This window comes from Sceloporus undulatus, chromosome 5 (assembly GCF_019175285.1).
Source record: "Sceloporus undulatus isolate JIND9_A2432 ecotype Alabama chromosome 5, SceUnd_v1.1, whole genome shotgun sequence".
NCBI classification, from domain to species: domain Eukaryota; kingdom Metazoa; phylum Chordata; class Lepidosauria; order Squamata; family Phrynosomatidae; genus Sceloporus; species Sceloporus undulatus.
The window spans coordinates 101,116,456-101,142,806 of NC_056526.1; the positions used below are offsets into that span (position 1 = coordinate 101,116,456).

The window sequence follows — 26,351 nt, forward strand, 5'->3', positions numbered from 1 at the left end:
AGCAAGTTGCTGTTGGAGATTATTGGTGAAGGTTGTTGGATCTCACACCTTAACATTGATGTTTACCAGAGAATTTTTTTGAGGAGGAAGCCCACAGTCCTGTTTCATTCATTACTAAAGATTTGCAGTATGGACACCGAGGGAATCTGCTGCAGTCACCTGCAACTCTTGTGGGATGTTTGTCTTCTTGCCTACAGAAGTGAAGAACTTCACATGCACCAAGTGCAAGTTGGTAGCACTCTTGGAGAGGAAAGTGCAGCAGCTGGAGTCCAGATTAGCTATACTTCAGCATATTAGGGAACAAGAGGATTTCCTGGACACAACAGTACTAATGATCTTGGATGAGTACCATGCAGAGGAAGATGCTAGGGTGGAGGAGGTCATTTCCCATACACAGGAAGCAGACGGCTGGAGGAATGTCACACAGAGAAGTAAGCCAAGAAGGGATTGTTATGGGAGCTTGCAGCTAGAGAATCGATTCGAAGCTCTTTCCCTTATCAAGGAGGATGAAGAAGAGCAGCATGGACATACTTCAGGGACAGAGCAGGGGAGCCTGAGAGTTCCACCCGAGGGAACAGTTGCTGCTAAGCCTCAGAGGAGGCGTGTGGTCGTAGTGGGGGACTCCTTGCTGAGGGGTACAGAAGCAGTGATTTGTAGGCCTGACAAGATGTCTTGAGAGCTGTACAGCTCAGCAAGGAGCCCCCCACTACGACCACACACCACATTTGTAGGCAAGAAGGCAAACATCCCACAAGTGTTGCAGGTGACTGCAGCGGTTCCGTCAGTGTCCATACTGAAAAATCTTAAGAAATCACTGGAACAGGACTTTGAGCTTCCTCCTAAAAAAAATTCACTGGAAAACATCAATGTTAAAGCCCCTGATGTTTCACCAATTTCTGGCAGTGAGCCCAATGAACTCAGCCTCTGCTGTAGTTCTTCTTGGATGAAAAAGAAAAAGGTTGTGGGAGTAGTGATATAGAGCTAGTCTGCTAGCTCCGCCCCTAGTGACTCACAGATGTGACTGACTGAAGCTCCACCCCCTCAACAACAAGCACACTCTCCCTAGAGTTTAAAAAAAATTCAGTCACCACTCAACATGGCCACCCAGCTACTTCTCTCCTCCTCCTCTCTGTACCAGGAATATATTGCTATTCCTCTTCTAGTCTTGCTTTAGTTTTATTCATGTCTTTTGTAACTTTTTCTGAAGATTTTTTATGTCCTTAAGTTCCATCTTCATATCTTGTTTTATATCAGCTCTCAACATTTTCATTTCTTTTGACAAGTTTCTATCTTTATCTTTTTTTATCTCTTCGAAAATGGATACTTGTTCTTTCAATTGTCTTCTTTGTGTTTGGACTAGATATTGAATTTGCGTTGTTCTAATATCAGTAGTATATTTTAGAAGTTGCTGTGGTCAGTTAAATTCCTTAATCAATTTGTTAATTCTACCAATCCAGCTCAGTTAATTAATTCCAGTAAGAATATAAATCATGTATCATATACCCCTCTATTACTCAGTCCTTTTATTTGGCAATTGATCAATCAATCAATCAATCAAGTAAATCAATGAGTTTCAATCAATCTTCAAATAAATCCTTAAACTAATCTTCAAATTTATTTCATTATGTCAATTTGAATTACAGTTTAAACACAACACTAATAATTAATTCCAGTCCATGTGTCTCTCAGTTTATATTAAGTCTCTTAAATCAATTTGTTGAGCTTTATTCAAATCAAAGTTGATTTACTTCTATCTATCTATCTATCTATCTATCTATCTATCTATCGTGTTTATACCCCACCCTTCAGCCCTAAAGGCTCTCAGAGCAGCTTACAATTGTTTTTAATTAGACGGTTCCCAGGCCTACAATATAAAAAGACACAACACAAATGGAGAAGGGAATGGTGGTGGGGATCTTCATTTCATCCTGTTTTTTCACAATTAATTAAGCAATTAATTGACTTGAGTTGAACAATTTCACTTAATCTTCAATTTTACTTTATTAAATCAGTTTAGATCAAAATCTGAGTCCAGTCCATATATTTATTCTCAGTTCTTGTATCTCTCTATGTATTTTGCCTCCTTAATCAATCAATTTAGTAGGTTCAACTTTGGCTCAAAACAAAATTCATTCACTTACATTAGTCTTAATTATTTAACTTAAAATGAATCTCCAATCTTCAATCTCTCCAAACTTAGAATAGAGTTTAAGTATCTGGTCTTAGTCTCTCTGTCCCTTAATTTATTATTTAAATCTTTTGGATGAAATTACGTCACAAAACATTGAGTTCCTTTAAATGAATGGGTTTTCTTCATTCAACACTTATTTTAATGTACTTCAAAATATTCAAAAGTGAGAGGGAGAGAGGAGGTATATATGCTTACAATACTTCTTTCTCTCTTTGTATTGAATGCTTTGTTCCTATTCCTTTATTCTTAAATTTTATTCTTTCTTTCTTTCTTTCTTTCTTTCTTCTCTCTCTTTCCTTTCTCTACTTCCTTCCTTCTTCTTTTCTTTTTCTTTCCCACTCCTTGCCACTCCTCACCCTCTCTGTCTCCTTCCATGCTCCTATTGGCTAAATTTAATCTATTTATCAGTTGCATAAGATAGAGAGCTGCCTGATTACAGCCCTTGTCTTTAGACTGTCTGAGAGGAAGTTTTAGTCCCTCCTCTGGGTCTGGTTGAGAAAGATGGAAGTGTGAGTATAGATCTGCCTTGCTTTGTCCCACTCTGGCATTAAAATCTCTTGCCAGTATCAGAAAGGCTTTTGAGTGTTGTGTTGATAATTTAACAATATAGTTTTCTAATCTGGTCCACATATCCTTCAGCATTTCATTTTGGTGTTGTGGGGGAATGTAGACATTTATTACTAATAGCCAGAGGCATTTAAATTTGATTAGCAAAGTATCTGCCAAATCTGCAAGAGAATCAAGACTAATATGTGTAGATTTAATGTTGGTGGAAACCAGGATACATAAGGCATCCTTTGGGCAACCTCCTTTGCAACTAGGGCTTGCCTCTAACGAGTATGCTGTGTGACCATTTATGATTAAATTTGGCTTGCACCAGGTCTCTTGCAATAATATTAAATCATGTCTAGTAATGAAATCCAAAAATGATGGATCAATCATATTACTTTTCTATCCAGAAATGTTCCATGAAAGGAATTTTAGTTGCATATTTGAATGTTTATTTTGTGATTATATATTTGGTGCTCCACTATGGACTGGTTGTGAATATAAAGATAACTTAAAGAATTTGTTTGTTACCTTATGAGGTCAATAGGCTGAAACTTGTAAAATGTGCCATATCTGGCCCATTCTTGATACAGTAACTGTGGAAAAAACAAAAATAATTCATACATTATGACTAAATGAGAGAGGAAAGTTATTGGGACCTAAATGGAGTCAGAACTGAGCTTCACTAGATGTCAGGTCACCCCCCCCCCCCGGGTCTTTTGTCTTCCCAAGTGATAGTCCTTAACTCCAGAGGATAGTGTGAAGTAATAATTTAATAAAGTCACCATGAAGTACATACAAATAAAAGCAGCATGTTTCACATATCTGTGACTGTGCAGCAACTATATGACCATAGCGTTCATTTCTCATACAATCATAGAATCATAGAGTTAGAAGAAACCACAAGGGTCATCCTAGACAGATGGCCATCCAGCCTCTGTTTAAGAGACCGCTAAGGAAGGAGACTCCACTACATTCTGAGGGAGTGTGTTCTACTGTCGAACAGCCCTTACTGTCAGGAAGTTCCTCCTAATGTTGAGATGGAATCTCTTTTCTTAGAGCTTGCATCCATTGCTCCGGGTCCTAGTCTCTGCAGGAGCAGAAAATAAGCTACTTCCCTCCTCAATGTGACATCCCTTCAAGTATTTAAACAGGGCTATCATATTACCTCTTAACCTTCTCTTCTCCAGGCTAAACATCCCCAGCTCCCTCAGTAACTCCTCATAGGGCATGGTTTCCAGAGCCTTCACCATTTTGGTTGCCCTCCTTTGGACACACTCCAGTTTCTGAACATCCTTTTTAAATTGTGGTGCCCAGAACTGGACAAAATACTCCAGGTGGGGCCTGACCAGAGCAGAATATAGTGGCACTATTACTTCCCTTGATCTAGACACTATACTTGTATTGATGCAGCCTAAATTGAATTGGCCTTTTTAGCTGCTGCATCTCACTGTTGACTCATATTCAACTTGTGGTCTACTTGGACTCCCAGATCCCTTTCACAGGAATTTTCATGCAGGCAGGTGTATCTGGCATTTCATTTTTCCACCCTTACATTTCTCTGTGTTGAAATTCATTTTGTTAGCTTTGGCCCAGCTTTCTAATCTATTAAGGTCATTTTGACCAGGCAGGCCCAGCTCCATCAGGGCTAGCCTGGAAGAAGAGACTAGATAAAGCTCCACCAGGCTGATAAACTCTTTCAAGAGCTTTCGACACATTATTAGCTGTATGTTGTCTCTGATGTGATTTAGCTGACTCAGTTCTAGGGCCAAAACAATTGTCACCCTTGCCTTGCTATTATTTTCTACCTCAGTCTCATCAGTCAGATCAGGTTGTTTTCTCACAATGTCCCACAAGTCCTGCTTTATCAACAAAGCTTGCATGTAGGTTTTCCAACTGTAGTAATTACTTTCTCCTAACTTCTGAAACCTCATGGCTGCATCCATCATCTTGTACTGCGTTCAGCAAACAAACAGCTGCAGAAGGACGTCTGGGCAAACAGCCAATGGTCCTCAGTGGATTCAAACTGTACACAACTTGTAGAACTTAATCTCACACAACTTCTCAAGCACTGTCTATGCGTACACCTGGGGCCCATTAGTGTTATGATTAACACTAAGCCGAAGGTCTTTTTCACATCTAGGACTGCTGAGAGCATTTACAGTCAACCCTTGACAGTCACGGGGGTTGGGGCACAAATTTACGAATAAAGCACTCAAACCCCTTCCCAAGTCAAGATTGCTGTCTTTCCCCATGTGGCTTCCTGTCCTGGAAAAGGGTGGGGGATTCCCCCCCCCAAAGCCCCTTCTCAAGGCAGAATGCTGCTTGAGGAAAGAGGCATTTTTCCATTCTGGAAAGCGGTGGGATTAGTGCATATGCCCTTCCTGGCTTCTCCATACTGATCTTTTTCCCTCCCCAAAGGAAAAGCCCATGAGGGATGAGTAGGAGTGCATGCACAGTGGACTTGACTTCACAAATAATCAAAACCACGAGTGTTGAAGCCACAAATATCGAGGGTGACTGTATTTCTTTCTTTATCTATTTAAAGATCAAAATGTGTGTGTATGTTTGTGTGTGTGTGAAAGAAATGGAAACTAGTACATTCATTACCAAGGAGTTTAAAGAACATACATGAAAAGTGGGAGGATGGGTACCTGTGTCTATGGTTTTGAAGTTCATAAACAATACAATAAGTCCTACTCAAAATGAATAATATTAGTGATAAGCACACTCTTCCTCTCAAACAAGCATGATGAGCATTCTCTTCCCCTGAAACAATAGAAAAAACCTTACAGCCCCACGCTGAAAAAATGTACACCACTTCCCACCAATTTAGGGAAAGGAATGGGGAATGAGGAACGCCCTGCGTTTCATTTCCACCCAGACTGCTTTTGTTCAAAAACAAAGTGGTAGAATATTCAGCATGGCCCTGATTGTGATATTAAGCATTGTGCTAAATTGTTTTTCTTTTTTTAAAAAATAAAAAAATTGTTGTTTTTTATAAAGCCTGCTTCATTTGCAAGTGTGGGAAAGATCTCTCCCCCTTAGACGTAAGTAAGATTATCAAACAAGTATCAGTCAGAAAAACCTCAGCAATGAACAACACAGAGAGTGAGGTGGCATGAGAATAGGTATTTCAACTAAATAAAGTATCTTTTATCTTTGAAATGCTGGAGAGTTTGCAGGATGAGGGTATAGGTGTAGACTTATCCAACTTAATAATTACATGGCAGACCCTGCTTAGTGTCCAAGATCAGACAGGATCTGGTGCCTTTAAGGTATTTAGGCCCTGACGTAAATTCCACTGGACTCAATGGAGCTTAGTTTCAGGTAAGTGAATACAAAATTCCAATCTGAAACAGACAAATTACTTTGCTCTTAATAGACTTTGAGAGTACATGTGCTACACAGAATGCTACTTTTCAAGCATGCCACAAATTATTTAATGAAACCCTTTTGTGCAACAGGAGTCTTAAGAGGGCTAATTGGAATTATCTTTCACTTTATGATCTGGCACATAACTCTTGATCGACAGGGCTTCCTTATAAAGAAATACAGTCCAGACAGTCTCAGTTCACCTTTGACTGGAGGCCACACACTGGTAGCAAGGGAGTAAAAGCAATGCCATCAAAAAGTTGAAAGAGGAAGGCTGCTTTTAAAATATCTCCCTTTCCTTTAAATCTATTGAGGGCATTTCAGGAAATTAAACACTGAAACTATTGAGCTTCAGATAAAAACCAGATGATGTTATACATAGAAATCCTACAGTCATGTCATATGGCTGTACAACTGAAACATATGTGAGCAATCAGTGCAGTATTTCTGGAAAGATCCTTTTATGTTTTTAATACTTAACACTTCATAAGAGAACCTAAACAGGCAGGATAAAAAGAAGGGCACACCAACTTGTAGGATGAATATTTTTCCAGGAATTCAGACTTGTGTCCCTCTGCCAAAAATAAGACTTAGCTTCCTTCACTTAAACAAACACTACCCCTCTCATTGCTGATAAAAAGGAGAACTAGGAAACTTCTATTCATTTCAAAGAAGTGTTAAAATCATAGAATCATAGAATCATACAGTTGGAAGAGACCACAAGGGCCATCCAGTCCAATCCCTGCCATGCAGGAACCCTCAGTCAAAGCATACCTGACAGATGGCCATCTAGCCTCTGTTTAAAAACTTCCAAGGAGGGAGACTCCATCACACTCTGAGGGAGTGTGTTCCACTGTCCCTTTCTGTCAGGAGGTTCCTCCTAATGTTGAGGTGGAATCTCATTTCCTGTAGCTTGCATCTATTGTTCCGGGTCCTGTTTTCTGGAACAGCAGAAAACAAGCTTGCTCCCTCCTCAATATGACATCCCTTCAAATATTTAAACAGGGCTATCATGTCACCTCTTAACCTTCTTTTCTCCAGACTAAACATCCCCAGCTCCCTAGGTCGTTTCTCATAATGCATGGTTTCCAGATCCTTCACCATTTTAGTCATCCTCCTTTGGACACACCCTAGCTTCTCAACATCCTTTTTGAATTGTGGTGCCCAGAACTGGACACAGGATTCCAGGTGGGCCTGACCAAAGCAAAATACTGTGGCACTATTAATTACCTTGATCTAGACATTATACTTCTATTGACGCAGCCTAAAATTGCATTGGTCTTTTTAGCTGTCAACTCACGTTCAACTTGTAGTCTACTTGGACTTCTAGATCTCTTTCACATGTAGTCTCATTCAGCCAGGTGTCCCCAATCCTATATGTGTGCATTTCATTTTTTCACCCTAAGTGCAGTTAGTACCTTACATTTCTCCGTGTTGAATTTCATTTTGTTAGCTTTGGCCCAGCTTTTTAGACTATTCAGGTCATTTTGAATTTTGATCCTGTCCTCTGGGGTATTAGCTACTCCTCCTAATTTGAAGCCATCTGCAAATTTGATAACTATGCCCCCAACATCCAAGTCATTGATAAAGATGTTGAATAGCACTGGGCCCAGAACAGAACCCTGTGGAACTCCACTGGTCACTTCCTCCAGGATGAAAAGAAGCCATTGTTGAGTACCCTTTGGGTTTGGCCAGTCAACCAATTGCAAATCCACATAACAGTTCCCTTGTGTAGCCCGCGTTTTATAAGCTTGTTTGCAAGAATGTCATGGGGAACCTTGTCAAAGGCCTTACTGAAATCAAGATATACTATATCCACAGTGTGCACTTCATCTACCAAGCTGGTAATTTTATATAAAAAAAGAGATCATTTTTAGTCTGGCATGACCTGTTTCTCTGAAACCCATGTTAACTTTTGGTGATTATGGCTGGACTAACTGGACGATAATTGTTGGGATCCTCTTTTTCCCCCTTTTTGAAAATGTGGACAACGTTTATCCTCCCCCAGTCTTCTGGGACTTTTCCTGTTCTCCAAGAATTCTCAAAGATTAATGCCAATGGTTCTTATATTACATTTGCCAGTGCTTTTAATACCCTTCCATGTAGTTCATCTGGTCCTGGAGACTTATATTCATCTCATTGGCGGGTTATAGACCGCCATGAAAGTACGGAGTCAGTCTGTACTAGGGTTAAGAAGGTGCGGTGCTTCCGCACCCCCCTAACCCTAGTACGGACTGAGTCCGTACAAAATGGCGGCTCCCCTTCCACATGGGGGCCGCCATGACGACGCCATGACCGCTCCGCCTCTATACAGGGTGGCGCGGACATGATGTCGTCGGTCCACGCCAGGGCGCTTAGTGCGCCCTTTGCGCAGACCAGGATGGAGTTCCGTTTCGGAGCTCCTTCCTGGTTTGCGGCGCCGCTTTGCGTTGCTGGGCGCAGCCTTCAGACGGCTGCGCCCAGCAAAGCAAGGGAGAAAGGGGCCAAGCGGCCCCTTTCTCCTCCTCCCCGCCACCGTGGGGTGTCCTTGGGGCTTTCCAGGCTGCGGGGAAGCAGCCTTTTGCCGCTTCCCCGCAGCCTGCAAAGCAGCGGATCGGGGCCTCGGAGGCTGCCGGTTTGGCAGCTGAGGCCCCGATACACTGGGGAAAGGGGCGGGTGCAGCTCGCCCCAAACAGGCGATCTGTAACCCGCCATTATTTCTTCTTTTCTGAGAAGACTGAAGCAAAGAACGTGTTGAGTAACTGCCTTTTCTCTGTCTCCTGTTAGCATTTTGCCATCTTCTCCACAAAGTGGCCCTACTATTTCCTTCTTCTTCCTTTTGCTGTGGACATACCCCAAAAGTCCTTTTTATTGTTCTTAACCTCTCTAGCAAACCTGAGTTCATTCTGTGCTTTAGCTTTTCTGACTTTACCCCTACACGTGCTCGCTATTTATCTGATTTCTTCTTTGGTGATTTCCCCATTTTTCCATTTCTTATACATATTCCATTTAAACTTTAGCTCAGTTGAAAGTACCTTAGTCATCTATGTTGGTTTCTTAAGGACTGGAGCACAGCTTTGGCGCAGCTTCCGGACTCTTAGGAGGCATGCATCATTTAAACAGCATACCTCCAAAGTGACTCGAAGCAGCTTTATTTTGGCCTGTCTATATGGGGCCTAAGACAGTTGGAGCTTCGCAACACAGGCAAGGCAAGTTATGTGATTGTTTAGCAGGGACGTTTGCAGAGGAGCAACATAGTTCTTTTATTTTCCTCTTTTTAATTGATTGAACAAATTGTTCAATATTGAAAGTGATGGAGTTTTTGCAGTCACCTGCATCAGCTATGTCATGTTTGTTTTCTTGCCAGAAGACATGGCTAGCTAGACATGGAGCAAGTGCAAGTTGGTAGCCCTGTAGGATGACAAGTTTTCTTGGATGGGTCTGTTAGGACTATCTTGAATATCAAACACACAGAAAATGTCACTGAGCAAGAAGTAAGTTCCCAAATGTAGGAGACAGATGCTTGGAGGAATTTTACACACATGTAGAAGGCCCAAGAACCTAACAGAATGTGGAGCTAAAAATTGATTCCAAGGTCTTTTTTCTTATTAACTGCAAGAGCAACAGTGTCAGCAGCAGAGAATATCCAGATGGTCCAGTAAGAATCTGCACTTCGGGTGTCTCCTGTCAAAACTAAGAGGAGATGAGTTGTGGTGGTTGGGGACTCCTTGCTCAGAGAAAGAGAATGAACAAATTGCAAGCCTGACAAGTTGAACCATGAGGTGTCTCCCTGGAACCAAAATCTGTGATGTAACAAAGAGACTGACAAGACTGGTCAAGCCCACTAAGTGTTATCCCTTCCTTTTGGTTCACATGGGAACCAATGACACTGTAAACACATTTTCAGAACATCACAAAAGATTATGAGGATATGGGGCAGGAAGCTGAATGACCTTGGTGCACAGGTTGTAATTTTGTCTCTCCTCCTGTTGAAGGACATGGCCCAAGAAGGGAGAGAAGAGTAGCAGACTTGAACAACTGGCTCCACAAATGGTGCTTCTGAGAATAATTTGGATTCTGGATGGCCATCTGTCGGGGATGCTTTGACTGAGGGTTCCTGCATGGCAGGGGGTTGGACTGGATGGCCCTTGTGGTCACTTCTAACTATATTATTCTATGGTTCTATGATTCTTGGATTCTTGGACCATGGCCAGCTTCTTCACAAAGATTGTATTTTGGCTAGGGATGGGGTGTACCTCACAGTTGTTAGCAAGAATTTCTTTGCTAAGAGGCTCACAAATCTGATCAAGAGAACTTTAAACTGAATTCTGGTGGGGAGAGAGAAAGTATTTTGGAGGGCAAAAATTCAGCAGTTGTTGGGGAGAAAAGATCAAGTGTTAGAGAAAGAGCAGGACAAGTAATACTACAGAACAACCCGGGGAAGGGGGGGATACACATGGGCTTAAATGTCTCTACACTAATCCACAGAGAATGGGAAATACACAAGATGAACTGGAACTCTTAATACAGCATAATAAAAATGATATAGTCGGTATCACTGAAACCTTCAAATTACTAAATTGTGCATAGTGAAGATTTAGTTACAATGTGATGTTTTTTAAAGAAAATTTAAAAAGAATAATTTTTTTAAGATTTCAAAATTCTGGTGCCTCTCCTTTCTCCTCCTAATGAGCTTCACTGCACTCCAAACACCTCTTAAAGCATTTTAAAGGTAAGCAGATGACTGCCACAGCTTATATCTGCCAAAAGGTAGGTGTCTGAGGAGCAGTGGTGTCACCTACCCTTAGGTGTCACCTGGTATGGTTCCCCCCCACCCACCCACCCACAACCCCCTAGTGACACCACTGCTGGTGGGATCAATCACATGACTGGAATGTAGCAAATGGGGGGTATAACCTATTTCAGAGAAATGGACCTAGCAAAAAAGGAGAAGAAGTAGCTTTAAATGTTAAGAATGTTTATATTTGTGAAGAGGCATGACAAATACAGGAAACCAAGTTGAGAGCATCTGGGTAAGGATTACGGGAGATAAAAACAAAGGGGATGTCATACTGTGGGGGGGTCTACTACAGACCCCCAAACCAGACTGAATATATGGATTATGCCTTCTTAAAGGAGATGAACCCACAGTCAAAAAGGAAAGAATTAGCAGTAATGGGAAATTTCAACTATACTTATATATGTTGGCAGTCAACTTCTGCCAAGAACATCAGGTCCAATAAATTTTTTACCTGTCTTGAAGACAATTTCATTGTCAAGAAGTGGGAAGAGGCAACTAGGGGATTAGCTATTTTAGATCTGATCCTAACCAACAGGAATGACCTGATTAATGGGGTGGAAGTGGTGGGATGAGAGTGATCATGCTGTCTCAGAATTTGTCATACAGTGGGAAGCGGAAGCATTCTCGATTTTAAGAAACACGATTTCTGTAAATCTTGGGAATTACTGGCTGTAATTCCATGGATAAGGATACTGAAAGAGAAGAGACTTCAGGATGAATAGGAGTTTCTTAAAAAAACAAACAAACCTGGAATACTGTGTCTAATTCTGGGCACCTCAGTTCAAGAAGGATTTGACAAACTGGAACATGACTAGAGGTGGGTGACGAAAATGGTGAAAGATCTGGAAACCATATCCTATGAGGAGTGGCTTAGAGAGATGGTAATGTTTAGCCTGCCTGATGAAAAGAAGATTAAGAGGGGACATGATAGTCATTTTTAAACATTTGAAGGAATGTTATATTGAAGAAGGAACAGGCTGGTTTTCCATGTCTCCAGAGAGTAGGACAAGGAGCAATGGATTCAAACTACCGAAAAAGAGATTCCACTTAAATCTCAAGAGGAACTTCCCGACATTCAGAGCTATTAGAGAATAGAATATGCTGCCTCAGAGTGTGGTGAAGTCTCTTTCTTTGAAGGTTTTTAAGCAGAGGTTGGATGGCCATCTGTTGTGGGTGCTTTGATTAGTATTCCTGCTTGACGGGGCTGGACTCAAACCCATTCGATTAGGTGAGTTTTTCCCCCAAACTTGGGGGAGTGTGTTTGTTCCTGAAGGGACGGGGCTTCTGTGAGTCACTGGGGTAGGAGCTAGAAGACTAGCATTTTATAACTGCTGCCAGAGGGTTTCAAGCCCAGTCCCTGGGAATTTCAAAGACAGAAAACACTGAGAGCACAAAGCGGAAAGTCAGCTGGGAGCTGTTTGTGGCATTCTCCTTTACATTTTCACTTTTTTTTCTTTCAGGTGCTTGTGGGAAGCTTCTGATCAGAGAAAATGAGTCAGAGACATTCTTGGGGAAGGGCCTAGCAGCCAGTGGCTCTCTCTATATCTATATCCACAGTCTCTTGAACTCAGTGACAGAGTGTGGTGAAAAAAGGAGGCGAAGAGGGGTCTTTTGCAAGGGTGTTTAACAGGTGAATTTTTGAGAGGAAAACCCAGTCCTGTTTCATTCTCTACTTGAAACTTCTGAATATGCACAGTGAAGGAGCTGCTGCAGTCACCTGCAACAGTTGTGGGATGTTTGTCTACTTGCCTATGGTTTTGAGTAACTTCACCTGCACCAAGTGCAGGTTGGTAACCCTGTTGGAAGAGAAGGCCCAGCACCTGGAGTATTCTGACTTGAGGGGACTCTTTGAAGAAAAGTAATCCAATGTCCTTCCTCTTCATTGTAACCCAGACTGCACAACTGAGCTAGTTCAGGGGACTGACCTACCTAAGAGTAAGTTAGATTCCATACCCCCCCCCCCCGCCCCAAGAACTGGTGACTTTAAGGGAGTTTATAGACAACAACCTAGCACGAAGGCTTATTCAGCCAGCCACTTCTTCAATGGCTGCCCTGGTGCTGTTTTGGAACATGAAGGATGGGACTTTGAGGTTGTACACAGACTATCAAGGGTTAAATGCTATATGCACCTCAAATAAATCCCCTTTTCCCTTAATTAAGGACATGGATTTGGCAAATGGAAAAATTGCACCAAAACAGACTTGAAGGAAATATACTTCTCCATGAGCATTAAGGCAGGAAACCAGTGGAAAACTGCTTTTCATTGTGAATTGGGGTGTTTGAATATCTTGGTGATGCCATTTGAACTGTGGGTTCCCAGGAGCATTTAGGCATTTGATTAATGAACTTCTCCATAAATTTTTATACAGATGAATACTAGTGTACCTGGATAGCGTTTTGGCCTACTCGAAGGACTACCAATCCCATGCAGAGTTGGTACAAAATGTGAAGAAACTATTGTACAAAGAAACACAAGTGATCCAGCAGCTCTGGTGGCCTGGTGGCACTTGTTATAGGGAACTTCTGCTTCTTTTGAGGTATGGACTGACCATAAGAATTTGGAGGCACTAAAAACCCCATGCAGACTAAGCCCCAAACAAATCAGATAGACTGAGTTCTTTTCTAAGTTTAACTTCCAATTGAAATACCTGTTAGGGGGGATTTTTGGCTAATGCTTTGTCCAGATAGTCACAGCATGACAGCCAAAGAAAGGAGGTCATAAATCAGATATTTACTCCCCAACAACTTGGATTGGCAGTGTTTGCTCAAAGCCAAGCTGAGGCTCCAGCTCCAAAGGTTACAGTAGAGTTGTGTTGTCAAAAAACCATGGCTGAAGCAATAGAGTGGTATGAGTGGCTGAAAGACCATGGGGAAGAGTTTGGGATAGCATTCCCCACAAAAGGGGCTGAATTTACATTCCAGAGACATTAAGAGAACAGGTTTTAAAACAATGCCATGATGCAAAGATAGTGGGTCATTCTGGATATGTAATGACATTGCATTTAATCAGGCATCAGTTCTGGTTGCCCAAATTATGGCATGATGTAGAGGACTATATCAAGAGCCCTGTTTTTTCACATGGAGACATATTGAGGGAAAACCTCGGGGACTTTTACAACCTTTGCTCACATTGTCATGGCCATGGCCATAAATTAGCATGGACTTTATCATTGGTCTACCTGAAAGTCATAAAAAATACTATGGTTTTAGTAGTGAGAGATTTGTTTTCAAATCAAGCTCACTTTGTACCCCATGCAATATTCCTACTACCCTCCAGTTGGCTAAGATATTTAGACAATGTATATATTGTCTCCCTAGGGTATCCTCTGACATAATCTCAGACGGATACACTTCACATCCCAATTTTGGAAAGCATTTATGAATCTGTTTTGGGGGGGGGGCAGAACAAGGACTAAGTAAAGCCCATCATTCCCAAATGGATGGACAAATCGAATGGGACAATCAAATTTTAGAATATTACTTAAGATATTCTACAATTTTTCAACAGATTGGTCAGGATATTTGGCTACATATGGAGCCCTGGAGCTGGTACTGCAGCCACTCAGTCACAGTCACAAGGTTGGATGTTTGAGACCAGACAGGGGCTCCAGGGTCGATTCAGCCTGGCATCATTCCAAGGTTGCTAAAATAGGTACCCAACTTGTTGGGGGCAATTACCTTACATGTTGAAAATCACTTAGAGACTGCTTAGTTCAGTATGAACTAGTATAGAAATGGAGCTGCGATTGCTATTGGCTTTTGCAGAAATGGCAAAACACTGTACACCAAAGCACTGGCCATTCCCCATTTCAAGTAGTGTATGGACAAGATTGGAAACTATTTCCCACTTTGGTCACAGAGGATTCTAGTCCATTGGTTAATTGGAATAAACAAATTAAAGAGACTTGGTACCTGCAATGGAATTTGAAAAAGACACTTATACAAAGCATGCAGGATGAAAGAGAACACCAGAATGGAAATTTAAAGTAGGAGACAAGCAGTATTTAAGGTTTCTTAAGTGTTTGCAGCCTTCTAAGAAACTGGGTCCAAAATATGTTGGTCCTTTTCCTAAAAAGGATTGCTAACAGGGTGGCTATAGAACTGGAGCTACCAAAAACATTTCATCATATTCACCATGTGTTTCATTCTAGTTACCTGAAGCAGGGAAATGTCTCCAAACCATGGCACCAGACCCCACATGTGCCTCATCCAACGATGATGATCAACAACACTTTAAGTCAAACAAATTCTAAGTTCCAAAATATACAAAGGGCTACTTCAGTACTTTTTGCAATGGAAGGACTTTCCACAAAGCCACTCCAACTGAATATGAGACATTCATTTCAGAGCACCTAGACTAATTAAATAAGAATAGAGGGCATGCTTATCAAATTTGCAGATGACACCAAATTAGGACGAGAAGCAAACACCTCAGAGGAGAGGATCAAAATTCAAAATAACTATAATAGGTTAGAAAGCTGGGCCAAAGCTAACAAAATGAATTTCAACATGGAGAAATGTAAGGTACTGCACTGGGAGGGGGGAGGGGTGTAATGAAATGAAATGCATAGATATAGGATGGTGATACCTGGTTTAACAAGATTACATGTGAAAGGAATCTCGGCATCCAAGTAGACTACAAGTTGAACATGAGTCAACAGTGTGATGCAGCAGCTAAAAAGACCAATGTGATTCTAGGCTGCATCAATAGAAGTATAGTGTCTAGATCAAGGGAAGTAATAGTGCAACGCTATTCTGCTTTGGTCAAGCCTTACCTGGAATATGGTGTCCACTTTTGGGCACCACAATTCAAAAAGAATGTTGACAAGGTGGAGCATGGCCAGAAGACGGCAACCAAAATGGTGAAGAGTCTGGAAACCATGTTCTATGAGGAGAGATGTAGAGATCGGGTTATGTTTAGCCTAAAGACCAGGAGGTTAAGAGGAGACATGACCGGATGAGATCCATCAAATTACCAATCTAGAGAGCTTTAAAAAGGCCATTAAGGCGGATCTCTTCCGGCAAACCTTCCTGGAATTAAAATAAATGCTCGGCCACAAATATGACTTCCCATCCAGCGAACTCTGCCCATGATGATTTTTATTTAGCTTAGTTGGTTTTAATATGTAGTTTTTAATCTTACATTGTTTAATCTTGTTTTAAGGGGGGTATTATGTATATATGGATGTATTTTAACCTGTTGTACGCCGCTTTGATTGCCTGGCAAAAAGCGGGATAGAAATAAAATTTCTATTATTTGTTTATTATTATTATTAAGTGCTGCTCCAGAGAATAGGCCTGGAGCAATAGATGCAACATTATGAATCTGGCAACATTATGAATCTGGCAACAAATCAATATTATTCCTGATAGTAAGAGCTGTGTGACAGAGGAATATACTCCCTCGGACTATGGTGGAGTCTTCTCCTTTGAAGTTTTTGAATAAAGGCTGGATGTTGGGGGTGCTTTGATTGTGTGTTCCTGCATGGAAGGGGGTTGGACTGGATGGCCCTTGTAGTCTCTTCCAACTCTGTGATTCTATGATTCTATGAAACAATTACATCAAGGAGATCCTGACAAGCATGGACCTATATAAGATGTTGGATTAAAAAAAAATTGGACTGTTTATATTGCTTGCCTTATATTTCTATTTGCATGGTTTTGTTTTTATACTGTTTTGCTGTTTGAGATTTGTTTCAGGAGGGGGTGTTTTGTCTTAAGGGGGACAGATGTCAGGGTTCCTATGCAATTTCCCTCTGTCGTGACATTATTATTTGTATTATTGTTAAATGTAGTCTCTGTTGTAGCATCTGTTTTGATGTTATGAGCAGGTGCTGGGACTAGTTGTGGGAAACAAGGGGAGCATGAGAGACTGGCTGTTGCTGTAAAACTCCAAGTTTATTTGGCGTGAGAAAGGAATATAGGCAATAAAAGGCGTGTGTGGGCTTGTGGGGAATTATAATACTGAAACTGACCCTTTGAAAGCAGTTCTGGCAAGAAATGGCTTTCTGTTCTGATCTTCTGCAATATTTGTGGTTCATTCATGAAGTTTGGTTATTGAGTTACATAGAGACAGGGCATCTCAAATAAATAAATAAATAAATAAATAAATAAATAAATAACTTTCAAAAGCACCTCAGATTCCAAAATATGCAGTATGTGCTTGGATGAAACTTAAACTGAATGGCTACCAACTGGCTTTTGCTCAATTTATTTATGTCTGTCCTCCAATAAGAGAAGTGTGTGAATGTGATTTGCTGAGGAGGAGGGAGAAAAAACATACCTCTAATACAAAGTAAAAAATTTAAAGAACTTTGGCTTGAACAGATGAAGTTACTGTTGCATTATGTCAGAACCCATGAGATCAAATACAGTATCAAACATATCCAGTTACTAATATTCTCATATTGCATATTGTTCATATATATAATCACTGTCTATGTTAGATATATAAGTATATCGATCTAGTTGGTAGTTCTGCCATAGATTTGGGTGGAGGGAAAAGTTGAATAGAATATTATAGGCCCGTTTTTGGTTCTGCTAGCGGTTTGGAATGTAAGAGAGATAACGGGGTGTGAAAGAGCTAGGTCTTCAAGGCTAAGGTGCTAGGTTGCCATGGTGCCTTAGCAAAGAGAGTGTATGGTGTGGCAAGGTCTGGGAAAAAAGGGTGGGGGCTACTGATTGTTTAACCTGGGGCTTGGTGCTTGGGACTTCAGATTCTGCAAAAAAGTGTTCGAGGGTACTTCTGCTTTGCTCTTACATAAACTTTCTTGATCATTGTACAGAATCTCCTACAATGCTGTCTAAAGAACAACTGATGCAGAAGGAGACCAGAGCCGTCTCCGAGGAGAACCCAGGGAAGGTTCAAGCCCTGTATGTCGAGGAGCAACTGGGGGCCAAGCCCAAGAAAGAGACAGGCTCTGACGATCTGACTGAGGAGAGGAGACGCCGCAAGGCTGGCAGGATGACGGCTTGGGACCAAGCCATCGGGGAAGCCATGCTCTGGAAACCGTGAGAGGAGAACCTTTCGGAAGATGTGGCCAGTCTTAAGGAGGACATGAGGGAACTGAAGTCGATGATGGCCTGCCTCATGTCCAAAGACCAAGCCATGAAGGAAAAGAAGAATTGGTAACCAATATAAAAAGTAGATGGCTTTTAGAGGCCTAGTGCTTGAAACAGATCACTAATACCCTTACCTACTGGAGTAGAAATTAGACATCAGCAGAGAGCTGAGGGTAAGTTGGCAATTGGATTGGTGGAAGTCTAGTCATTTAAAAATAGAGATGGCTGTGGGATAAGAATTTTTGTTTGCATAAATTATTATACATTGTTACATATATAGTACAGTCCAGAGTAGAGAACAGAAAGTGAGATGGGTTGTCCTTTATTTTTTCACTTTTTTTTTAAAAAAAATAGGGGCTTGTTTGGTTTGGGCCCTGTGCTCTTCTTGAGCGCATGGTCTGACAGAGTGGTGCTTCTGCTGACCCACTGACCTGATTGGGAGCGGAGCTACAGAAACTAACTCTATGTGGCAAGTAGAAAGTAGATTATAGACCTGGCTGGGAAACACCATCGGGCCTGAAGAAGAAGAGCCCTCCCCTCCCTCCTTCCAACTGTCATATTTTGGCCTGGAAGGGAGTGAAAGGACAGGCCCAACACCATCGGGCCTGAAGAGGAAGAGCCCTCCCCTCCCTCCTTCCAACTGTCTTTTTCTGGCCTGGGAGGGAATGAAAGGAGAGCCCTACCTCCAGTCCATCTACCTTGGTCCAGGCCTCAGAGGGAGAGAAGAATGCTGGACCTGATACCTTCTGCCCCTCACCATTCCCTTCTCTTTTTGTGTCATGTCTTTTTAGATTGTAAGCCTGAGGGCAGGAAACCGTCTGTTATTGCTCATACTGCTATTTCCTTTTCCTCTTCTAACTTGTTCACTCTCAAAATTTTGCAGCATTTGTAGCTCGTTTATAATCTCTGTAGTATCTGTCAAAACTTGCAGCCCACAAGGTAATTTTTAGTCACTTGCAATTGGCTTGTAGCTGTTACTCACTCAGTTATGACATTTGCCATGAGTCACATGACATAATATACCAAGCCCTAAACAACAAATGTTGCCAGCTAAGAATAAAAGATTTTTCTTAGCTAAAGATGTCCCAAAATTTCCTAAATGAAACTAAAAATACCTGTAAAAGTATAAATAAAAACAGAACATAGAACTTTTTTTATAAGACTTCATAATTCATTAAATTCAACAGCACTTTATTTTGGTATATATAAAAATGCATTGTCAGTTGTGATTTTAAAACTGTAACCCTCAAAGGTCAGTAGTGCACTCCTTTGAGGCCTGAGGCATGCACCCTAGATAGCTGTTATTGTTGGCCTAAGGATAGCACCACCCCAGGAATACCTAGCTACTTAAAATGAGTTCCATCTTACATCTTACAGGAGTATTCTTGCCTGGCATGGCTCCTGGGATCTCTTCAAACTCTATGATTCTAAGATTTTATTATTTTCCATTCAACAGAGAATAAATCTATGGAATTCATTGTCACAGGATATATTAAAACCAATAGTACAGATGACTTTAAAGATGCAATGGATGAAAGATGTATATATCAGCAGCTGTGGAAATTGAATCTCCATGTCAAAAGATAGTATCCCACTATTTAATACTGAAGGAACTATTAAAAAAGTGTCATCTGCAATGGCATTTCCAATGGTCAAGGCTTATAAATCCAACCCCAAACCAAAATGAGGATTTAAAATGGCTTACCTTTCTGTCATTCATTTCTTTGCTTTCATCTTCATATTCACCCTAAAAAGGTGGTGAGAAATGATAAAAAAATAATGTAGGCATGAAATGATTAAGTATTTAAATGTACTGCTGAAACATAAGTCAAACAGAGTCAATACAATCTGTGCTCTGGTCTACATATGCGCCTTGTCTGTGATTCTGAGGAAAATAGGACATGGTTTCCAGACCCTTCACCACAAGTTGAACATGAGTCAACAGTGTGATGCAGCAGCAAAAAAAGGCCAATGCAATTTTAGGCTGCATCAATAAAAGTATAGTGTCTAGATCAAGAGAAGTAATAGTGCCACTCTATTCTGCTTTGGTCAGGCTCCACCTGGAATACTGTGTCCAGTACTGGGTGCCACAATTCATAACAGACATTGAGAAACTGGAGGATGTCCCAAGGAGGGCAACTAAAATGGTGAAGGGTCTGGAAACCATGTCCTATGAGGAATGACTTAGGGAGCTGGGGATGTATAGACTGGAGAAGAGAAGGGTAAGAAGTGATATGATAGCCCTGTTTAAATATTTGAAGGGATGTCATAATGAGGAGGGAGCAAGCTTGTTTTCTGCTGCTAAAGAGAAAAGGACCCGGAACAATGGATTGAAGCTACAGGAACAGAGATTCCACCTCAACATTAGGAGGAACTTCCTGACATTAAAGGCTGTTTGACAATGGAACACACTCCCTTGGAGAGTGGTGGAGTCTCCCTCCTTTGAGGTCTCTAAGGAAGGAGACTCCACTACACTCTGAGGGAATGTGTTCCACTGTCGAACAGCCCTTACTGTCAGGAAATTCCTCCTAATGTTGAGCTATAATCTCTTTTTCTGTAGCTTGCATCCATTGCTCCGGGTCCTAGTCTCTGCAGGAGCAGAAAACAAGCTAGCTCCTTCCTCGATGTGACATCCCTTCGAGTATTTAAACAGGGGCCCAGGGAATTCCCCTCCCCCAATACAGGTATTAAAACAGCTCCCTTCAGGGATGTAGGGACCATGCCTTGCTTTAAAAAAGGTGTTGATCATTCCCATTACCCACTCTACCAGTCTCCCTCTGGGTTGTTTAAAGCCAGAAGGGGCAAGGATCTTCAAGCCAAAAAGTAATAATTAACACTGAACAAGCAGTGGCTGCATTACATCCTCTAGACTTTTATTAGTCATAATATTCCAGCTGATATAAATCCAAACAATTTTATCTGCAAAGTGAGGAGCCAACTCTTTGCAGCTTATGTTTTCCTGTGGGTTAGGTGTAAGGAGGCTTGCCATATCCCAGTTTTACCTGGGACAATCCTAGGTTTCGGGCCCTTGAATGGTCACCACCCAGGTTTGCCAGTTTGTCCTGGGCCCAAGGGGCCCGGGCATGCTTGCAATCCCGGCCACAGCACCTCCTCCTCTAGGCTTCGCTAGAGGAGCGGCCTGCAGTGCCTCCACTGCCCACATCGGGTAGCGACTGGCCCAGAACAAGAGCAGCGCAGGTAGGAGGAACTGTGGTGGTGGCAGGGTAGGGGGGGCTCCATGGCTGCTGCCATGCCTTTGGTGTGGCAGCAGCCATGGAGCAAAGAGAGAGGCCATGGGCAGGGTGGTGGTGGGGATTGGGGGATTTGCTTCACCTCCTCCTCCTCTTCTTCCCCTCTTCCTCCTCCTCTTCTTCCTCTTCCTCCTCCTCATCTTCCTCCTCCTCTTCTTCCTCTTCCTTCTTCTTTTCCTCTTCCTCCTCCTCCCTCCTCCTCTTCTTCCTCCTCCTCTTCTTCTTCCTTCTCCTCACATTCCTCCTCCTCTTCTTCTTCTTCCTCCTCCTCCTATTTTTTCCTTCTTTTGCCTATTCTTCTTCTTTCTCCTCCTTTTCTTCTTTCTCCTTCTCCTTCATTTTTCATCTCCCCCCCTTCTTCCTCCTCTGCTGTTGTTGGTGGTGTCTGCCTTCAGCTCTTTTCCAACTTATGGTGACCTTGGCAAGTTTCTTCTGGGGGGGGGGTTGCCTTTACCTTCTCCTGAGAGGCTGAGAGAGTGTGACTTGCTGCCCAAAATCACCCAGTGCGCTTCCATGGCTGAGCTGGGATTTGAACCCTGGTCTCACATTTTCCTAGTCCAATACTCAGGCCACTACCCTCCACTGCACTTAAAGGTTAAGTACTCAGTTATTCTTTGTTATTGTTTACCTTCAAGTTGTTTTCCACCATATGGAGACCCTAAAGCAAACCTATCCTGGGGTTTGCTTGGCAAGGTTTGTTCAGAGGAGTTTTGCCATGGCTTTCTGCTGAGGAAGCTGAGAGAGTATGACTTGCTTGAGCTTGAGGTCACCCAATAGGCAGGGAAATGAACCCTGGTCTCCATAATCCTAGTCCTCCACACAAAGCTACATCCCAAACTTCTATTCAGGACCAGGAAGAATGTCAAAATGTCCTCCATTTTGAGCATGCCTAAGAAGCATGCATTTATATTAATACTTTTTGAATTTATTAATTTGTTGTTTTTTAATTATTCATGTCCTCCATATGCAAAATATGTCCTACATTTGGGGCTAAATTTTGTCCTACATTTGTCCTTTTTTGTACATTTGTCCCGGTTTGGCGGTAGACAGTTATGGCAACCCTAGGTGTAACCCAAATCTGGGATACTTTATTTGGAAAACATCATTTTACACCCCAAATACATTTCATACATGACATAAAGGTGCTTTTTTTTAAAACAAGGTTCTTAGATGAATGAAGATTTTTAAAAAGATACTTACATCATGAAGGGGGTATGCTGCTTCATATACATTGTTTGCTATTAATGTATTAATACCTAGGGATTAAAACAACAAAGATAGCTCAATAACAATAGGGATTGTTTTTTTTTAAGATAAATATATTTTTTTCATTTTAAAAATAATGTTATTTACTTGTTCTAGAATACCTGGGCTTAAATTTATAGTTGAAAGTTCTAACCTGTTTAAAATCTAAGAAAAAAGACAGACATTTGCATTTCAGAATTTCCAGAATTTAATGTTGAAATCTAACTATATAATTTGAATTTTAGAATACACACTGAATATCCAGATTTGGGAGTTCTTTCATTAGTTTTTCACATGTTTAAGATGTTTGTTGATTGAACTATCTTCCCGCATCCATTTTATCTATAAATTACTAATCCAATGTCAGTGATTCAAACATGTGTGTTTGTACTGAAAAATAATATATCATATACTGATGCCAAACATCAAAAATACATTGAATATTTGGATACTCAAAGAATACACCAGTTGGCAAATGGAAGAGGCTAGGGGGCTTCATCACCTCTCTAGAAACATGGAGGGCTTTTAATGCAAAAATAAAAATGAAAATTACCCCAACATATCTCCCAATGCTCTCTATGGAAGTCATTTTAGCTACACTGTGAAGGCCCATGAGTAGGGTTGCCATAATTCTCTACTAAAAACTGGGACAAAATGTAGGACAATTGTAGGATAAAATTTAGCCAAAAATGTAGGACATGTAAGGTCCTCCATTTTTCTTAAATGTCCTACATTTTGAGCTAAATTTTATCCTACAATTGTTCTATATTTTGGTCTCAATTTTGTCCTACGTTTTGTCCTGGTTTTTAGTAGAGAATTATGGCAACCCTACCATGGGCCACTTTAGGCCCCAGAGAGGCCTTTTGTCAAAACAGGAAGTGACAGATATCACTTCTGTTTTTTCCCCCCTGGTTTTATAAAAGGCCTTTTCCATTCCCAAATGGGCCAGGGTTGGGGTGGGGAGTAGCAAAAATGCCTCCCATGCCCTAGAGGCATTTGGAAACAAATTGTTTTGACCTGAGAGTTGCACTTTGTTCACCCTGGAAATCCACAGAAGAGATTTTGGAAGAATAAATGACCCGAATAGACTAGAAAGCTGGGCCAAAGCTAATAAAATGAAATTCAGCACGGAGAAATGTAAGGTACTCACTTAGGGCAGAAAAATGAAATGCACAAATATAGAATGGGGGACACCTGGCTGAATGAAACTACATGTGAAAGGGATCTAGGAGACCAGCAGCTAAAAAGGCCAATGCAATTTCAGGTTGCATCAATAAAAGTATAGTGCCTAGATCAAGGGAAGTAATAGTGCCACTCTATTCTGCTTTGGAACAATGGATGCAAGCTACAAGAAAAAGCGATTCCACCTCAACATAGGAGGAACCTCCTGACAGTAAGGGCTGTTCGACAGTGGAACACACTCCCTCGGAATGTAGTGGCCTTGTAGGCAGTGCTATGGTGGCATCATCCTTCCTGGTACTAGTGTACAGTTCTTAAACACATTGGCTCATACCATCCATCAGGTTCTCTTTTGGTCCTTGTGCTATTTGACATCTATATTCAATTGTTAAGTGAAATGATTTGGAGGTCACATAATACCCAATTTCTAGTCATTTGGAGTCACCAGTGTTCTGAAAATATCAAAGTCCTAGTTTCTCCTTTTGAAAGAGATTGTTGAGCTCATGAATTCAAACGTCTCTTGGGAACAGTAATGGACTGGATGTAGGCTATCAAAATGAAACTGTCTGGGAAAGCGGACAACAGCTGATAAGCAAGTCCAAACAGACTGAAGGAAAAGATATTACAGCTCAACATTAGGAAGAACTTCCTCAGCGTAAGGGCTGTTCGACAGTGGAACACATTTCCTTGGAGAGTGGTGGAGTCTCCCTCCTTGGAGATTTTTAAACAGAGGCTGGATGGCCATCTGCCGGGGATGCTTGGATTGAGAATTCCTGCATGGCAGGGGGTTGGACTGGATGGCCCTTGTGGTCTCTTCCAACTCTATGAAACACAAGAACTCCATGCATAGTTTGTGAAGCAAGGTAGGTCTTGAAAGGCAGGTCTTGAAATACAAGCAAAAGGCAGAGTCCAGAAATAAAGCAAGTAGTCAATCCGAATGTAAGCCAAAGGGTCAAACCAAGAGCGTAGTCAAACAGTCCAAGAAGGTCAAGGGTTCTAGAAAAGCAAGATGGTCAGATTAGTCCATAGTCCAAAGATCCAAGCCACCAAGTCAGTACCAAGAGTCAGGAAACACAGTGCTTTCACCAGAAAACTCATATAGCTTCTGACAAAGGCTCTGGCACCCTTCCCAGCCTTTTATTATCAGCCCTCATGTGTGCAGCTAGTCTTTGATGTTGATGTTTTCTACAAAGCCTCCTCAAGCACTGGAGGCATGCCCTTTCGGATCTTCTCTAGCTGAAAGTAGGTATGTGATCCTCTTCGTCCTCCAGGCCCACAGTACTAGAAGGCCCTGCTGCCTGAAGATTTGGCTTCTGGTTGTCTTCTGGAACCACAGCCTCTGATGGAGCTCTCAGGGCAGAGCTAGGCTCAGGCTCATAGTCCTACCCTGAGTCCCAGCTAGGCTGGGTCTGACACTACTCTCCCTCCCATTATCCTCCCCCTCACACCGAAGGGGTCCCAGATGATCCGGAAAGTGGCAGTGAAAGTCCCAGACCAAGTGGGGAGTATGGACATCTGTGGCATCCTCCCAGCCCATAGCTGACCCAGTCAATGAGGTACTGGAAGTGACCCCAATGGTGCCAAGAGTCCAACACCTGTGCCACCTCATTCTTTGGCTCCCCATCTACCAAAACTGGATCAGGAGGGGGTGCCAGGTCAATGTCAAGCTGAGCCCCTGTGACCAGGCTGGAGTGGTGGAACACTGGGAGGACTCGCCACATCCAGGGAAGTTGGGGCCAAAAAGCCACAGGATTGACCTGGGACATAATCCAATATGACCCCACAAACCGGGCATCCAACTTCTGACAGGGCTGCTGAAGAGGGAGCTGTCAGGTTGACAGCCACACAGGAAAAGCCATTTGCAAAGGAGGTCCTTCCTGCTTCCTGCAATCTGCTCCCCACTTGTAGGCCATCTCCAATTTCTCCTACAAGAGGAACTGAGCAGACTGGAGTTCCTGGAGCCACTGGTCTAGCACAGGGACAATTGAGACAGGAGCGAACACAGGAAACTCCTGAGGATGGTAGCCACTGGTAGCAAAGAAGGAGGTCTGCTGCATCGAGGCATAGACCAAGTTATTGTAGACAAACTTGGCCAAAGGGAGCAAGTCTGACCAGTTTTCCTGCCAGTAGCTGGCGTCACACCTCAGATAGTGCTCCAGAGTCCCATTGGTTTGTCAGCAACTCATCTGAGCCCTGTACCCAATGCTGGCATATGGCAGAGTAAACTGGCAAATTCAGAAACATGGTTCTCAGTCCTCAGTTGAGATAACAGCAGCTGGATGTCTTCCAGGGACTGAAGAAATGCAGGAACCTCCTGGGACTCTCAGCTCCCTGGTAAAGAAGTACAGAGTTTTGCAGAAGCTAAAGTGGCCCACTGGCTTGCTATCATGGCACATCTTCAACATCTCCGGGCAGTAGAAACAACTGCAGTGGTAGAGAAGGACATCAAAGGGAGACGAGCCCCCTCCGCAGCATGCCATGCCACAAATGGGTCTCAGCCCTGGAAGTCATGGATCTTGTCCAACAAGGTGGAAGTCCCTGGGGCTGCAGCCAAGTGCTCTGGTTGCAGGTTGGAGGAGTGCAGCTCCCCCTCTGGATCTATAACACACTTGGGCTTCCATGAGAGGGTATCAATCTGGTGATTCTGGGCCCTAGGCTGGAAATTGAAGCGGGCAAAGAATAAGGATCACTGCCTCTGCCTCTGCAAGACCACCATCTG

General features: G+C 42.2%; 1 protein-coding gene across 4 annotated transcripts in view; it reads right to left on the bottom strand.

Moving 5' to 3' along the window:
* Positions 1-26,351, bottom strand: part of ANO2 (anoctamin 2) — a 154,598-nt gene that overhangs the window by 89,503 nt on the left and 38,744 nt on the right. For all 4 annotated transcript variants that reach the window (XM_042469198.1, XM_042469196.1, XM_042469197.1 and 1 more), the window contains exons 7-9: positions 22,409-22,464; positions 19,663-19,704; positions 3,272-3,336 (exon numbers count right to left, since the gene is read on the bottom strand). In XM_042469198.1, coding sequence (XP_042325132.1) covers positions 3,272-3,336; positions 19,663-19,704; positions 22,409-22,464 — 163 coding nt within the window. The remainder of the gene's footprint in view (positions 1-3,271; positions 3,337-19,662; positions 19,705-22,408; positions 22,465-26,351) is intronic.